The sequence below is a fragment of the Anopheles darlingi genome, chromosome 3 (assembly GCF_943734745.1).
Source record: "Anopheles darlingi chromosome 3, idAnoDarlMG_H_01, whole genome shotgun sequence".
Taxonomy (NCBI): domain Eukaryota; kingdom Metazoa; phylum Arthropoda; class Insecta; order Diptera; family Culicidae; genus Anopheles; species Anopheles darlingi.
This window is the reverse complement of record NC_064875.1, coordinates 25,231,402-25,248,438: the sequence shown is the minus strand read 5'-3', so window position 1 is coordinate 25,248,438 and position 17,037 is coordinate 25,231,402. Positions and strand designations below refer to the sequence as shown.

Here is a 17,037-nt window from a genome sequence, read left to right as displayed (position 1 = left end):
GCGGAACCGCAGTACCGCGGTGTTGCCGTTAACACCGAACCGCACGAACCACACGGCCGGGATAGTAGGACCGAGATACTGCAGCAACTGAACAACCTGCTCGTCACCGGACGGCGCCGGAATCGTAAAATCCAGGATCGTTTGGTTTGAGCAGCAGCAGCGCCGCGCACCGTTTATGGCTAAGTGTATTAGGATTCTTAAGAACAAAATGGCACCGAGAGGGGATTGTGGGTATAGGAAGGAAAGCGGCACATTAGTCGCTTGGAAGCTAAAGTTGTATCGACTGGACTGGAGGAGGAGACACAGAAGAGAGGGAGAGCGAGAGCAAGAATGGGGGACATTGAAATGATTCTTTAATTGATGGCAAATCGGTCATCAAAGTCGAAGCTGGTGGGGAACCGATCATCACCGCTCGAACACGATCACCGGTCAGCCCTGGAGCTCTTCTCTCTCTATCTCTCTAATTCGCCAAAGACGGAAATGGAAGACGCACACGCACGAGTAGAGTCGGTGGCCCTAGGGGACTGATCGGGGATCGGGACGGTGCTGCTGCTGCTGCTGCTGCTTCCGCTCTAAACAATCTCTCATGACATATATCGGATGGGGAGAGGTAGGCCCTGGGTTTAATGGTATGTTTTGTTTTCGTCGGCTCCAAAATGAAGCAACAAACACGCAGACAGACGCACGCTCTCGACGCAGCATGGCATCTAATGATCGACGCCGAATATGCCCGACACCGAATGCCACCCAGGCAGAGCGCGATCCCCGATCCCCGATCCCCGGCAGCCGGATTAATTATAAACCTCTGGGCGACGCCGCGCCTTGTTCTATACGTTAATGAAGACGACGAAGACTCTGCGGCACTGGCGGCGGCGGCGGTCGCGGCAACCGTTTATGTTTTCTGCCAAGATTCAATGCTTTGAATGCATTCCCTTCCACTTGGCTCCCATCGGTGTTTCCCCTGCTTTCTCTAACAGCTAGCAAGGGGAAAAAGAGCACGATCGAACCCGGCAATCGATGTCCCCTTGATCGAAGCCCCAGCGCACGGTTTGGAATCCTTTAATTATCCAAAATCGAAACACCGGGACGTGGAGGGCCCCGAGAAGCAGAATAAAGACGGGCGAAGAATTGTTCGGGGTTCCTCCTTTTGGGAGTGGGTAGTTTGTTCCGAGATTTGATTCTCCATTTTGTGAACCCTGCAGAATCGTGTCCGATCCGTGTCTCTTCGCTCGCCGACTTGTGAGGTTTCACGGTTGATTGGACCAGGCAGGCCAGGCCACTTGTGTTTCTCACTTGTAAAGTGTGTGGGGCCATTGTTCCCATCGTTCCCGATTGCCGGCCGGGAGTCGCAGGTCGCCGGGAATGCTATCAAATTCCCCTCCGCATGGGAATCCCACGATCAATCGATCGATCGATCGAGGGACTGATGATCGATGAAATGATAGCCACGTCGAATCGCATTCGTTGCCACTACTCGCTCACGAGCACGACGACGACGACGACGGGGTAGATGTGTTGGAACGAATCGGTTTATGCACGGGAATGGGGAGAGGAACTGACCGCCCTCCCTCCCCCGGGTTGTGCAAGAAACAGCGAGAACCCGCCGTCAACAAGTAGCAAGTTAATTGTTGGCTTGGCGGGTGCGGTCGCTGTCGCTTCCAAGATCCTTCTAGGAAGGCGAGAAATGCCACTCCTCTGATCCATCAGTTGATCGTCATCACTTTGGGGCACCCGCTCATTGATCATGCAAAGGGTGTCGCGTGTTTCATTGTCTTCGGCGTCCCCTCCAAAACCCACGCCATGCGCCTTGTCTAAGAATATGCTCTCTGGGATCCGTGTACGTGCTCGTTCGACCGCGAATGCGGGCTATCGTGGTCGCGCGGCCCGATCTGTTGTTGCAGCAATTTCGTGCAAAAAACCACCAAACTGACCGAGCGTCGCGAACATGGGTTCTTCGTGTGTTGTTGCTCTGGCCAGAGCTAGAGAAGATCAAAGCAACGGCTCCCGACGTTCTAGCTCCATTCTAGAGGGCGCGGACACATTAAGTGGCGCGCGATTCGCGTGTACGGCCGGCATGGCTCTCGTAGATCGTTCCACGGAAGCGCCAAAAACCGCTCGCTACACACCGAGCAGAGCTGGAGCACACGTTCCATTTCATGGTCGTCCCCATGTATTGGCCGGGTCTCTGTCCACCAGTTTGTGGTTGACCGGGTGTCCACCATTAATGGATTTGCATATCATTTACTAATCAAATCATAATCCGAGAAAACTAATCAGAACAGAGAGCGAGAGGAAGAGAGTGGCCATGGTGGTGGTGATGATGCGACGCCGGTTAATGTGCGGCATGGGAATATGCTTGCTGGTAGAGTAACTGGATTGGGGGCCCAACCCTCTGAACACTGTGAAATGCGGGAAGACCGAATGGTAATTTGATTTTCTGATCCCTCACTGTTTCCATGTTCTTCGGCGACCTCACCGTGGCGGCGACCTCCGATTGCCACCGAGAGCGGGCACATGGTCAAGAATACTCCGCCTTCAGATCTTCGGTGATCATCGATGTCGATCGACGATGCCCCGAAAACCCGAATGTAGCGTCACGGTCACGGAAGACGGGATTTTGTGGTTTTCGTGGTTGCCCCTACGACACTTTTAGGGATTCTTCATCATCATTACGGCAACCAACGCGGCGGCGGCACCACTGTGGAATGTGTTGTTGGTCCGTAATCCTCCATTGTTGAAGGTGGTGCAGCAGGTCGTTCCGTGGCCCTTGACACAGGACAGGAAGCTCCAATTTGCTGCTCGCTCAATCGCCTCAGCAGGCGAGCTATTCCCCTCTTCCCGGGCCTTTCCATTCCATTCTTTTCTCTCACTCTCACTGCGTTGCGTTTTATGTTGGGCTAACTGGCCATTCCCGAAACGGTAGGCGACTGCGCGGAGCGATAACGCTTTTCTTTGTGGTGAAGGGATCACAAACAACAGTTCTATCGGCGGATCCGGAGAGGGTGTTTCGAAGCCAAGATGCGTGCGAGATGCTACCTGCTACTGCCGCGTGCACCCTACTGCAATCGATCCCTTGGGTCGGAAAGAGATACAGGGAATGGTCTAATCATGCGCTTTCGTGTTCCGTAGGGCGCCGCATCCCCTTGTGACCTAGGCCTGGGCCTTGCTAACACCGTCGACCCGGGCTTGAACGTCATTTTATGGACCATTTTTACGACCAATTCCGGGAGATAGCAAAGTGAAGGAACACATGAACACCGGCCGGCTCCCTGGTAGACCGATTGTCCGGTCAAGAAAATCGATATCCATCCATCGACCACCGGTGTGTGTTGGCATGGCAACGAAAGAGAAAGAAGGGAGACACTGGAAGGAAGGACCGGGGTGTGGGATTTTGCAATTAAAAAACGTAAAGACACCGGAGCTGTAGTACGGTCTTCCCGCTGCCGAAAAGCCGTGGTCGGCAGATAATTGGTAAAAGGCCGATCGGAGAAGACCCAACCTCGTACCAGCGCCGGCATCAGCACCAACAAAACGGCAGGTGTGCAGCGTGTTCGAGCCGCCATAAATCTCGGGATCGGATCTCAATCGAAGGTCAATTAGACCGCTGAGAACATCCGACCACCGGACCGGGGTGCGATGCCGGGTCCATTGGTCCATCACCTTCTCTCGTGCTCGCAAGCACACATACACACACACACACCGTTCGGCCTGGCTTTCCGTGCTTTATTCACTTTTGTGAAGGGCGCGTCAGCGCGGCACTGTTTCGATTCCCGGTGAATCATCGTCGGCCACAGAGCGCGGTCTCATGTCCCGAGGGATCTGCTGGTGTGCTGCTTTGGACCGACAGTTCACACAATTGGCCGTGTGGGGGGTTGGGTTCCTCTTGCTTTTGTCGCACCACCCCATCTTGTCGATTTTTCGGAACTTCCCCGCGCCTCCTCTAATTTCGGGAAAATGTGAGAAACCTCCGACTACTCTGACCGCGATCTTGCGCGCGCGTCTCCATGGTGACCCCTTCGTCGTCGCCATCTCCGTCGCGTGTGTATTGACTCTTTACCTTACCTCGTGCGCACCTTTTCTCCCTTTCCTGTTTGCTTGTTTGATCATTAGGTTTTCTCCGCTACCAAAAAAAAAAAACGGTTCCCTCACTGGAACGCCCGGGCGGATTACCGGGTCCGGGGTAGCACCCTGAGAAGCGAGAAGCAAACATATAACCGCTTCGTGGGGTGCGTTGTGTGTCTTGGGCATCATTCTTCTTGCTTCTCGTGACCGGCATCTAGCAGGCGCGATGAGGGTGACGGACGACGGGGAACGGTGCCGTGCGCGGTTACGCTACGAGCCCAAAGAGAAGGTAATCACATAAGTGGACACTTCCGTCACGATCCGCGGCCATAGCACGGCGACGATGACCACGGAGACGACGACGACGACGACGACGACGACGACGACGACGACGACGACGACGACGACGACGGCTTTTGATGCCTTTTTAACTCTTACGTTTGGAAGACGGTTTTGGCGGCCATTATTAACGGCCACGCAGGATGCAGCGCGGAACTGCCTGAGACTCTTCTCGAGAAGAACGTTTAGCATTTTTTGTAAATTGCTCAATAGTTTGTATTTGCCAGCGTGTTGTGTTTCGTTTCCTTTCTTTTTCCTCCTCCAATGCCGGGTGAGTGGTTTCTTGTAGTGGCCCTCTCGGGAGTTTGTGTGAATGAGTTTTTTGGTGATAGTTTGGCGGACAAAAAAAAAAGGCCCATACCGTTCACGTATTGCCTGCCTTTCTCGCCCTGTTCCCCCGGGGGATCGGAAAGGAGGACAACGAATTTTCAATTATATCCCGGTGATATGGATATCCATCCAACGCCCCCTGGGGAAGAGATGGGCGACAAAAAACCCTCTAATATGATACTGACGTGCCTACGGTAGATGTAGCGCAAAAGGGGCACTGATCCGAGCCCGCGGAATAAGGGTGAAATGATAAAATTGTATTAAAAATCCGGCAAACCGCGTGCACCTCGCGCGAATCGGTGACCTACATCCCATTCGCCGGTGCGAGCGTTCCTTCGGTCAGTCGGTGCCACAGTGGACGGACAGATCCGCATGTTTCAGAGCGTAACATTCATTTATGGGCGTGAATTTATTGCAATCCCACCTCCTGCTGCTGCACCGTGTCTCGGTCGTCGTTGATGCTGTTCCCCGGTGGTTTATTGGCAGAAACGGAAAGGAAAGAGTCCGGCCGGCTACCACCGGCCGGTGGAAGTGTTGAATTAATTGTTGTGTGAACTCTATGGGCTTTCGAGGGGTTTGGTTTAGGTTTGGGAGGACGGGGTGGTTGCGGCCGTTTTTGTTTGCTTTTTGCACCTGACAATCTTTCGCCGTTTTTCGGTACCGGGACCGGTTGACCCAGTGCTGAATGGCTGCTGGTCGGTAGCGGGATTAGAGAAGGTATGTGCTGCGGTTTGAAGAGAAAGCAAAGCCCCAAAGGTCTCGGTACAGATATATTCATGTGTGGTATGGTTGGAGCACACAACGGTTGGATGGTAACGGAACATTCGTATATAAATATATAAATACGTTGTCCTCACGGGCCACGGGACAGAAGGACAAGGTGTCAGACTGATTATAGCACAATTAACAAAAAAAAAGGAAGAAGGTAAATAGGAATGGCGTGGCGCCATTAAAGAGATTAGACGCCTGAGAAAGCTCATTAGAAAGGTCGATAGGAAAGGCGAGAGAGCTCTCTGGCATAAGCTTGCCGGCGATGATAGATGATAATTACACCAATTATACACTAGGTTTGCTGGGTTAGGAGGACCCAAACCCCCTAAGCTCCTGCGGCTGCTGCTCTATCGAACCAATTGATATATACACATGTACTCAATAGGACATATTTTGCTAATAGCTACTTATTACTATACATCTTACATAGAAGACGAAGAAGTAACGAAATATGCAACGAACAAGGGGAAGTAAGGTTGAGTAAGGTGAGATAAGAGTAAAAAAGTCTGACAATACAATTGTACTGCGCAAACCACACACATATTACTACACTGCCCGTTGTCTCTTCAAAGAATGTTGGAAGCGCGTGGTTTTTGCGGATTAAGTCATATCGTAGAGGCATCATACTGTAATCAATTAACCGCGATGCGTGCGGCCGGAGAAGAATATCAAGTTTTAATGTCGCAGTTTCGTTCGGGTGGAGAAAACATGTTTAACCAAACACGAAGAGAAGCGACTGAGGAGGTCAAGAGGGAAGACGCGGTTGGCGTGTCCAATGTGTGAGACACGCCACTATCTTTAAACGTGTGATAATTACATTTGTGTGCGAGTTCGTGCAGAAAAGCGGAAACAACAATAATGAATCTCGCTAGGCATAACGGAGAACGCGGGAACTATCCGTACTTTATACTCTCTTCAGAATTTTCTGCCCCGGCTCCGGAGTTCTCTAGTATCAATCCCAGTACTTACATCCAGCAACTATTTAAGAAACCGATAAGGTGGAGTTAATGAACATATATACATATATTTGAACACAAGTTAATCTGTAAGCCTTTTTAAGTGCGTTCTTAGAAGTTTAAGACCTTTAGACCAGTGAATGATCGGTATTTGTGAACAGGCGCGCGTGTGTGACGGTGTAGGAAGAAGAGAAGTAATTTATTGTCATATACTCTCCGGAGGAGCAGGAGGAAGGGAATCATCACAGACAGACATCTTCCCGGTGGTTGTGTGGATAAGTTCAGTAGGTTTAGACAATTAAAAGCATAAAGCATCACATGCGAATCTAATGACGCACAAAGCAATTCTCTCATCCCACAATGCTCCTTATTCATAGTATTTCTAATGGATTTATTAGTAAGCTGCCGCCGAACAGTGGAGGTAATACACCGGAACCACCGCCACCGTCTTGTGCTGCCGCTTTGGCCGCTTAGGATAGTGTCAATGAAGAAGTCAAAAATGATGCGCTAGTTAGGGAAGAAGCTCGAAGATATCATCGCGTGAAGAATAAGAAACAGAGATGCAAAGAACAGTAAAATAAATGATGAGAAAAAACTACAGAAATAGTAGCGTTCTGAGGTTTTTTTTTGTGTTCATGCATTGCAAGAGTTGCCCGAAAGAACAGAGTAAAGAGCATTTTTGATCCTAGTAGTCTTCGACAATATTTGTGAGCTGTTTTGTTCGAATTATCCCCCTTCCTTTTATTTTTCGCATTAGCTTTCACTTTAATCTACCTCAAAAATATTTTTGAACCTGCTCCCATAGACAAATTAAGTAGGTTGCGTGTGACCCAGGCGCAACGGTCGACAAATTCTAAGCAATCGTAGAATCGCTGCCAGCGATTGACTCCTGCCACTAACGTTGAAAAACGGCATTCAAAACAAGAACAAGTAGAGAGCGTCAGTAGTCATCGACACCATGGCCATGGAACAGTTGCAGGAAGAATGTACGAATACAGAGGTCCTGATGAACGCTCTTTACCAACATCGTGCGTTGGAAAACTTTCTAATGAAGAAAGCCATCCCGTTCCTGGAGAACAGTAAGTTTGATGGTAATCGAGCGTTTAGAATTTTTCGCTTAAAAGAATTTTTCGCTGTTTTTGTTTCAGAGCTAGAGGCAGCGGAGAAGGTCGTCCTCCGTTGGCAAGAACGCGCGACGAAAGCGGAGAACCGCATTGAATATCTTGAGCGGCAGTTACAGGAAAAGGAAAGACTCGTCAATCACCAGAAAAGGTATGATATGTGCGGCTGTTGGAATGGTGGTAATAATACTGATTTCTACTTGCAGTGTGAATGATGTGCAGTATCAAATAATGATGAAGACGGGCTCCGTCATGGGTGAGGTGGTTTGGAAATCGTTCAAAAGCCATGCCACCATAAAAATGCTGGTCGACGCCGAGGAAACGATGGACAAGTACTGTGCAATGTCGCAAGGATTCGTCGAATCTTTTCTCGGCACATACAACGGCTGCATGCCACCGCAGAAATCGTTGGAACATGTGTTTGTAATTTCAATTCTCGGAGCGTTGACTAATTTTGCTGCCTTCAGCGAAGGACGTGCGTTCCTGGCAAAGCGGCATTCGGGTTTACTGCTGATGGAAAGGCTGCTGCAGGATCAAGCCAAGTGGAGCATCAACCATTGCCGGAACATGAAAAGGATGGTGTTAACTTTTGTGTACAACTTTTCACTCGTCGACAATGTGGCGTATTTTGTACTGAGTGAGGAGAAGCTGTTGAACGCAGTGCTCACGTGCGTTCGTTTGAACGATTCTAGCGATGTGGTCGGCGTAGCAGTGGCCATTGTCTACCGTCTGCTGACGATATCACTACAGGCAGGCATCCCGTCCGCTTTGCCGGAAAAGGTAGATTACATCACCGGTTGCCCGAGGAGTTCGAGGTTCAGGGTTCAATAATCTTTGCCTTTTGTTGCAGATACCATGGTCGATGGTAAGGGAAATGACTGCCTCTCCCGATAGCAAGCTGGTGGAAATAGCAAAAAATTTGATTGCTGTGATGGAATCAGGAGCCGGATCATTATCGTTTCAGTCATGCTGAATGTTCACCAAAAGTTGAAATGATGTGTCATGAGTGAAACACAGACTAAATAGGGGCTTTTGTGAGGATCAGATAGACATTCCATGCTTTCGTGGAAAGTACGACACGTGTTGGCTACACGTGCCGTTTTATTGTAAAAAAATACTTTACGCGGATAACAGGGAATCTACTTTACTAATATATAGTTTGAATAAATAAATGCCCATTAATTGGGATTTTCCTATTTAATAAATCATCCCCCAGCAATCCCATTTTATTCCCGCCCGGAAAAGGGCGAACCGCGAATTTTCCGTGATTTTTTCAAAAAAACCCTTGGGGCAAAAAAAGTCCACTGTAAACCGTATTTTTAAATTTTAACTGCCTCTGCAGCAACGACTTTGGTGAGTTGGTGAGATCGATTCTTTTTTGGTGAAATGACCCTCTCCCGCTCTCGCACGAAAGAGTGAGCGAGAGATAAAAATGTCCCAAATTGGTATGAGAAAAAAGACCTCGGTTGTGAGAAAAAAGGAAAATTGTGAGAAAGCTACAACCTTGACACAACGGTCACAAAAAGTGACATTTCCATATTATAAACAATCTTCCGAAAAGTATATAAAAGGATGTCGTAAAATAAGTGTAAAGAAATACGAAATGTGCTACAACCCTGGAAAACGTGGGAAAACGTAAACAACAAAATACATTTTAAAATCCGTACTTGAAATACGTAAAAAGTGGATCATTTTTTATACGTCCGCAGTTTTTCGTACACCAGGCTGAAACCACGATCCTTCACCAAAGCTGCGGGATCAAAAGGCACATAAATCTGAAATCTGAGTGTCTCGAAAGGAAACCTCCGAAGACCGGCAAGTTTTAAGATTTGTTATTCTGGGAGGATCTGTTGCACTAACGAACGATTTTTTCTTCCAGCAATCATCACGGCGAGGTACTGCAATCAAACCTACGAAAATCGATTTTAGGGACAAAGGCCCTTTGTTCCTTTTTAGGGGCAAAGGGAACAGATTGCACGTTATCCGGAACATCTCTATCCGTACAGTAAGTTCCTTCCATCGTCCATCGAAGAAGTTAGACTCTGGGAAGCAAATGCAAGAGTTGGAGAAATATCGGCAAATCGAATGAATTCGTTCATCATCATTGGATTAATCACAAAAGCGAATTTAAAGGGAACAATCGTTTTTATCACGCTTAGCCTGTTCAGCAACACGCCAGCAAGCGGCGATGTTCTTAACAGTCGTCCTTGCCCTTTTAAATAACAATTTAAAGGTGCGTTCGAACACTTGTCCCTGGTTTCAACAGGGGCTATAGCAGTATAAGGATATAAAAGAGGAATATTTGAAAAATCTCATCAACGATGTGTACAATTTTGTATGATAACAAATGTTTCACGATATGACAAAACTTTGCAACAGTTAAATGATTTTATCAAACATTTTATCTATCTTTCCTTGGTTTTTAATGTTTAAATGATTCATTTCTTTATTTTAGATCAAACAAGTGGCCCTGTGCAGCATGTGGACAAAATAAACCCTCACTGCAGTAGAAGAAAAACATAGGAAGCTTATAATAAAAACATCGTAGAAATCCACAATGAGCGGTAAATTGAAGGCTTCTAACTCGTTTATTCGATTAAAAACCAATATTTATTTCCTATTTTAGCGAAACTCAGTTATATGACCAGCTTCGTGAACCCGGCGCGACACAATGAAATCCAAAGATCGTTATCCGCAGCAAAGGTGTACGAAAATTTGGAGTACCGTAAGCCCGCGCCGAAAAGAGTTTCCACCGAGCCGGTAAAGCAGAAAAGGAAACTATCCCGGCGGGAGGTTAAAGAGCTTGGCTTGTATGCGTTACCCAGCGATACGGTGCAGTACAAAGACGCGGTACCGCTTCACAGGCTTTGGTGTGGCTACTTTTCGAAGTTCTTCCAGTCTCAGGGAATGCCGGAAGTAACGGACAACTCGTACAATATGATTGTGTAAGGGGAAATCGTAGAAAGTTTATCCTATCTCGGCATCGATAAAACCATGAATAGAATATTAATAGACAATCTTTCTATTTCAGCGCAAGTCTCTTGAAGGCGGACTACCACGGGGCCAAGGTGACCGTCGTTCGGTCGAAGCAACCATCCGTCGTTGGTGTGAAAGGGATCGTCGTCCTGGATACGAAAGGCACGTTTAAAATTGTGTCTAAAGACAACCGACTGCGAAGTAGGTTTGCCAGTTTCTCTGAAATGGTTGATTTCTATTAAACTCCCTTTGCCACCATTGTCTTTTAGCGATTCCAAAGAACGATTCGGTGTTTGAGATACAGTCCAAGGAAAATGTGGTTACCCTATTCGGGAAGCATCTGAACGCCCGGCCTGCAGAAAGATCTGTTCGAAAAATCAAAGTATTCTCGTTGCCAGATCTGTAGTATGTATGTAAATTTAATTACTCTGTAGTAAAAGCAAAATATACAAGGAATATGATTTACCTAGTATCAACTGACATGGGGGTATATGGCAACGAGTTATCAGATCAACGGGATGCGAAAGAAATTTAGGCATGAATGAAACAGTTGCAAGAATCACCTCAAAAAGAAAAAAATCGATTTATGTTAGAAATATGTGCTGCTAGGTTAACTTGGCTCATGTTCAAGGAGTCCTAGAATATGGTTGATAATGGAATTGTTCAGTCGTTCGATTCTTCAAGTCACTTAGTTATAAGGCATATTTTTCCATAAGTTTTGTAATAAATTTAAAATGCTTTGTGATGCAATTTCTAAATAGAACCACCGTTAATCGTAACCATGCTCTAAAATGCGCCGGAAGGCGCAATCTTTTACAAATCATCAAAGAAACGTTTTATTAGCATATTTTGTCGAATTCAGCGACCCAAAATTGGCATTAACCATTGATGAACATCATCTTCCTCCGACCTACGAACGCAACCAACGACGGGTCGTCCCTTTATTAGCTGCCCGGTCACCGGACCGAGCACTAACACATCGAGCTAAAAGGATTCTTCGGAAAAAGCTTCCTGTAATGGTTTAGCTTCTTTGAAGTCACCCACCGGTATAGATAGTGTTTTCCACCTTTTTTCCCTTCGTTCTTTCTTCAGTTTCATCCGCTTTCACTGATTATCCCACCGGTTGCCGCCGGTACGCGACCCTTATACACCGGTGCTCGGTGTGCCAGGGCCAGGGAAAGAGCGAGAGAGAGAGATTCGCATCGTTGCGTTGGATGAGGATTATGGATCGTTTTACCTTCACCAGGTGGTCTTCTAATGGTCATCATTCGCCTTAAAACCGGGCCCTCCCTCGACGACGACGACCACGACGGCGAGGACGACGACCGGAGCTATCGCATCCGTAACATCATTCCAGTGATTCAATTGCAAACCCATTTTCTCGAATCACCGGACGATTCTAGGCCGGGACGACTGGCCGGCTGATCGAACACTCTATACTGGTTCGACGCTCCTACCCGGGCCCCGTAGCCTTAGGGTCACACGCTGGCCGACCAGTGGTACAGCAGCAGCAGCAGCAGCAGCAGCAGCAGCAGCAGCATTAGAATCCGCCTTATCTATCTCCCTCTGCGCTATCGCGGGACGAAGAAGTGAGCGAGCAAATTGAGTTATGCTGGGGCATTAAAATTTTATCCTTCATCTTCCGTTTGAAAATTGAAAAGAGGATTTGCCACTTTGAAGTGAAGCTCGAGCAGGCGAGCGAGCGAATGAGCCGGATGCTCGTGTCGATGGAGCCGATCAAGAATTGAATCCCCATCGAACTACCTCGGGTAGGGGGACGGTACCGGGGGTTTGGTTTGATGACCACATGAATGGCCACGGTGCACTTCATCATCGTACGGTGTAAAGCGGACGCTATGACTGCAGGCGCGGCTCGTGACGATTAGAAGCGGCCAGAAGCCGCTTTCGACCGTCGTACGATACGAACGAACGAGAGTCGTCTGCCTCTGACACATCCGTTGATGATGTGTCCGGCATGTGCCGTCCAGTGGAACGTCCTTCGCGACGGCACAACACCATCACGAGGGATCTACTTTTTCCATCGCACCCGGTTACGGTGCCCGGTGGTACACGTCGACAAATATCAATTTATCGTCGTTCCATATGCGCCATCATGCCACCGCCTAGGGGGTGTGACGTGGTGGTCCTTGTCCGTTTTATGCTGGTGCCGGTAGCGAGCGAGGACGAACACCACGGGCCACCACCACCGGCGTTGAGCGGCGAACCAGGGCGTTATTATTATTTTGGATCATCCCTTTGAAGCGTCGCCACGGAGGCGGCCACTTCAAAGGGGGAAAACATTGTCACGGGACCGTACGTTGCGGATAGAGGACAGAGGAGTACAGAAGAGGGACTTGTTAGCTCGGTTCTGTGTGTGTGTGTGTGTGTGTGTGTGTGATTTCAAGCGGCATCACGGAACGGTGGCATCACCGATGGCGTAGATGAAGATGAAGTCACAACACCCCGATGATGCTGATGCCATCGAGCTGTAGGTGCCTCTCACACCCTTCCAAACACTTCAAAACGAGACGCCATTTCGAGGAAGCAGGGCCACCGTTGGCCACCATTTTGTGTCGCAAAAGAGGGATTATGGTTGTGTGCGCCGCCGGTGGTGCTGGATGAAGCCCAACGGGGAGTGAGATACGGCCGTGGCATATCCCATTTCCGGTAGCTCCCGGGATGAAACCAATCGCATCCGGAAGAAAGAATACTTTTCACCCTCCCGAGTGGACGGTTCGAGACGGTTTACGAATACCTTCCGGGGCGTATACCTCCTGGTTTTGAATCCTTATTAATTTTCCATTTAAAATGACTCCCCCGCCGGGAAAGGGGAGTGCTCCACCGGGAGCAATTAGCGGTGGAAGTCGATAGGAATTTGCCGGGATACGCAAAAGGATACGCTGGGGGAATGGAAAATCCTTTAAAATCTATTAATGAGATCAGATTTAATAAATTGGACACTGTGGCCGTTGCAAAGGGGTATGGTACGATTCCGAGCGAGATGATTAAGTTTCCGTCAACTCCGCTTGGCCGCTTGCATTATTAATAATGTACCCAATCTGCCAGGGTTTGTCTTGGTATGGTTTCGGAGACAGGTTCGACCATCGCATCAAGGGACACATTTTTATCTACTCAACGAATGTGTTCTGTGGTGTTCGTCAGTCGACTTCTAATTTGTGTGGTTTGTTGAGAAGAGAACTGCGGGTACCATTTTCGACTGGCCATGTGCACTCTGTCTCTCTTTCCCCGGGGATATGCGATAGTTTTTGATGACCCCAAAACATATCCTCTCCTAAAAAATAAACACCCAAAACACCGGGCAGAAATGGAGGACTAGTAACGTTAATTCGATAATGACCTCGTAAAAGTTCTGCTCCTTCTCTGCTGTCCAAGGGTACTCCCAGAGTACCTAATTTCCCTGTGGTTAGAGGGTTTGGCTTTTGGGTCCTAAAAACATCATCCACCTCTGCGATGACGAACTATCCGCAAACCGAAAGTTTACCACGATGTCAGGATAAAAAGTTATTCGAATCGGATGAATCCCGACGGCTTTTGAAGTTGTTTCCAGCGGGTGGCCGGTGGAGGGTATAAATGGGAGGGCAAAAGTTTAAAAATTCCGTTTCAATTCTGGGACCGGAGTATCCACTCAGGTCACCGGAACATTGCCTAACCACTCGCCGTGGTAGTGTGTAAATTACATGTAGTTATTCAGATAAAAAAAAACAAGTTAGTCCACTAGAGGAGCTGCGGAGTCCCCTAGAGAGGACTGCCGTTGTTGCCGTTGCTCATTAGACAACATTTGCCTCGCACCCAATATCCTGGTGCAGAACCAAGAGCACTTTAGAAGAGTGCAAATTGGGATGACTCTGTAGCCAGCACGTTAGTCCTCCGGTTTTTTTCTCTCTCTCCTCCGATAACGATAGCTTGCTAGTACGGGCCGTAAATGAAGTGGCCACTTCGGTGGCATTTCGGTGCGGTGCGCTCTGCAATCTGGCTTTCAAATCAAAACTAGCATCACCGTAACTGAGTCCTTCTGCCCAACCAAAAAGAAAAAATATAAAAAAGAATCCTTCGCAACTCGCTGGAATAGTGTTCGTGTAGTACTCTGGTGACGTTGTCGCCATAGCGACCACATTATAAGGGGTACACCGTCATCGCACTTGACGTGTCGCAGTAAGCGCCGCAGCCATGTTTGCTTTTGCCGGTTCGGAAAAGCGCAAACGAGAGAAATGAGGGAAAATGGCACAGTGCTGGTTGGTTTTCCGCACCGACACTACACCACCTACAGTCGTTCCGTCCACCGGATATGGGTACGAGTGCGATGACCGGTTATGTGAGTAAACCATAACCTCACTATACCCCGGCCAGATGCGGTTCGTATTTCGCCGTCACCGTACAGCGTGCTAGGTGTTGGTGTAGCAACACTTCGTCGTCGCTCCAAAAGCAAACTGTTCCGACAGGCGAAATGGAGAATGCAGATCCCGGGTTCTTCAGCTGCAGCTACCCGCGGGGCCGTTACCATGGGCCGGGTTTGCGCTGGCGGTTGCTTTCTTTTGCTATCTGCGCAGCGAACCGGAAACACCGGAACGGCTTGCCATACCACCAAGCTATACGATCCTGGCAAAGGATAATGATTCGTTTCTTCTTCTCCGCATCTCCACTCTTCCCGCATTCAGGCGATGGAGAGCCGCCGTAAGGAAGGTATCGCACCGGGCTTCTTTTTTACATTATGGGTTACGCGATTATGGGTGCGCGTTAGGTAACGGAACAGCGTGGAATAGAATGGATTCCCCAAAAAAAAAGGGAATAATAATATCAATAATAAAAAATGGAAGAACGGATCCTAAGATAAACATACGGCTAGCGGCTGGAGTTGGCGCAGGGAGAGGAAAAGATGGAGGTGAAAAATGGCAAACACCCATACAGTGGCACCTCTTCGAAGGTTCCAGCCTCTTCAGCAATGGCCACGGACGAGTGTTACTACCAGGAATCCTGTGACGGAGTGAAAATAGAGCGAGAGAAAAAAATAACGGAAAACCTCCAGCATGCTGGTCGTTAAGGTCAAAGTGTATGCTCACAAATACAGTGGCCACCCCTGCTACAAACTGTACCAGAAAAGGGAAAGACACAGATGTACATGTCTGGCTACATGGCAAGCAGACTTCATTATCTGCCGTTATTGTTATCTAGTTAATTGTTTCTTAAAAGAATATTCCTTTTTACGTAATCACCCTGGAGCTACTAGTACGGTCCTCACTGTAAACTGAATCACCAGCCACCAGCCACCAACCACCATCATCATCACGCCAGAGGCAGCAGAGGAATCCTGCATTGAGTCATCCCCCGAGAACACGGCTTGTGGTTACGTTGGCTGATGGCGCTGTTGTGCGAACGCGGTGTAGCGGAGATTTTCCATTTCCGTGATCCGGTTCTCGGTCTCGATCCTGGCACCTCGGTGGACGGCTTTTGCCGCGTCCACTTCCGGCCCTCCGGCTTCTTCCAGTCCCGTCCTCCGGCTTCTGTAATTGCCAACCGGAGCGAGCAACGGCCAGGTCAGGTAAGGGGTGCGGTGTGCGATGTCCTTTTGTGTTTCGCCAACATTGACTCTCTCTGTCTCTCTTTCGTTTTCTATCTCTCTTTTTAGCTCTCGTTCTCTCTCTCTCTCTCTGTCGCTCTGTATATCGTTCTCCCCCTTTCTAATCCCTCGCCGGTCTAGGGGAGAGACACTTCGGTGGGGGAAAAAAACGAGAAGCTATGTCAACCGACCTGCGAGGAGACAAGAAACCCGGCACACATACAATGGCCTGCACACACAAACGCACACGCTCACGGAGACGCACAACCATCATCCGCAGCATCCATCCAGCAGCGTTTGCTGTACTCCGGTTGGTTGGTTGGTTGGTTGTTTGACTTGGATATATTCCCTTCCTATAGCACCAACCAAAGGGGGAGGGCTGGCAGGCTGGCAGGCGCCGCGTGTTGTGTCACCCCTCGAGGCAACGCCATTATGTTTATGTTGCCCTTAGCCCACTAGCCCTCGCTTCCCCTTGTAAGACCACTCAACGATTCTTGCCATCCATCTGGAGATTGACCTGCGCCTCAGCATCAGCAGCAGCAGCAGCAGCAGCGGCCTGCTCCTTGTGCGCTATCATACGCTGCCCCCTCACACACACACACACGGACACACTGACATCCAGTATCGCATCTTCCGGGGGCGCGGGTGGGTGGTGCGGTTCCCTTTCTCTGGCCGTCATTCTTTCCTTTAACCTCCCGGGGACGACGCCGCAGTAGTACATAACGGTGAACCACACATGCGCGCGTGTTGGTGGGTCCGTGTGTTAAGAAGCTGCTGCTGCTGCTGCTGCTGCAAATAATGTGTCATCCAAGCAAGCGTACCAGCTACGTCATCACCTTCTCCCCTCTTCGAGCTCCGATTATTGGAGACGCGATGACAACGGGAGCGGTGCTGAAGGTTTGCGAAA

General features: G+C 48.8%; 3 protein-coding genes across 3 annotated transcripts in view; all 3 read left to right on the top strand.

Annotated features, from left to right (window-relative positions):
- LOC125954282 (vang-like protein 1) overlaps positions 1–7,042 on the top strand; it is a 9,140-nt gene extending 2,098 nt beyond the window's left edge. Inside the window, exon 1 of the mRNA XM_049684444.1 lies at positions 1–7,042. This exon is cut by the window's left edge and continues 2,098 nt beyond it. The gene's annotated coding sequence lies outside the window, so the exon portion shown is untranslated.
- A 370-nt stretch (positions 7,043–7,412) lies between these two features.
- On the top strand, positions 7,413–8,622 carry LOC125954323 (uncharacterized). The gene is made up of 4 exons (XM_049684518.1): positions 7,413–7,537; positions 7,607–7,730; positions 7,786–8,359; positions 8,430–8,622. Exons 1-4 carry the CDS (start codon positions 7,417–7,419, stop codon positions 8,550–8,552), a joined length of 942 nt encoding a protein of 313 aa, XP_049540475.1. The 5' UTR covers positions 7,413–7,416; the 3' UTR covers positions 8,553–8,622.
- Positions 8,623–9,457: 835 nt separating this feature from the next.
- On the top strand, positions 9,458–11,317 carry LOC125954347 (ribonuclease P protein subunit p29). The gene is made up of 5 exons (XM_049684554.1): positions 9,458–9,584; positions 10,035–10,143; positions 10,206–10,524; positions 10,611–10,756; positions 10,825–11,317. Exons 2-5 carry the CDS (start codon positions 10,137–10,139, stop codon positions 10,959–10,961), a joined length of 609 nt encoding a protein of 202 aa, XP_049540511.1. The 5' UTR covers positions 9,458–9,584; positions 10,035–10,136; the 3' UTR covers positions 10,962–11,317.
- Positions 11,318–17,037: the final 5,720 nt, after the last annotated feature.

Bases quoted from the DNA above. Each gene is read 5' to 3' on its own strand.
- LOC125954347 (XM_049684554.1), top strand. The intron at 10,525-10,610 runs GTAAGGGGAAAT...TTTCTATTTCAG, and splicing joins AACTCGTACAATATGATTGT to CGCAAGTCTCTTGAAGGCGG. The intron at 10,757-10,824 runs GTAGGTTTGCCA...ATTGTCTTTTAG, and splicing joins TAAAGACAACCGACTGCGAA to CGATTCCAAAGAACGATTCG.
- LOC125954323 (XM_049684518.1), top strand. From the start codon at position 7,417: ATGGCCATGGAACAGTTGCAGGAAGAATGTACGAATACAGAGGTCCTG. The intron at 7,538-7,606 runs GTAAGTTTGATG...TTTTTGTTTCAG, and splicing joins CATCCCGTTCCTGGAGAACA to AGCTAGAGGCAGCGGAGAAG. The intron at 8,360-8,429 runs GTAGATTACATC...CTTTTGTTGCAG, and splicing joins CGTCCGCTTTGCCGGAAAAG to ATACCATGGTCGATGGTAAG.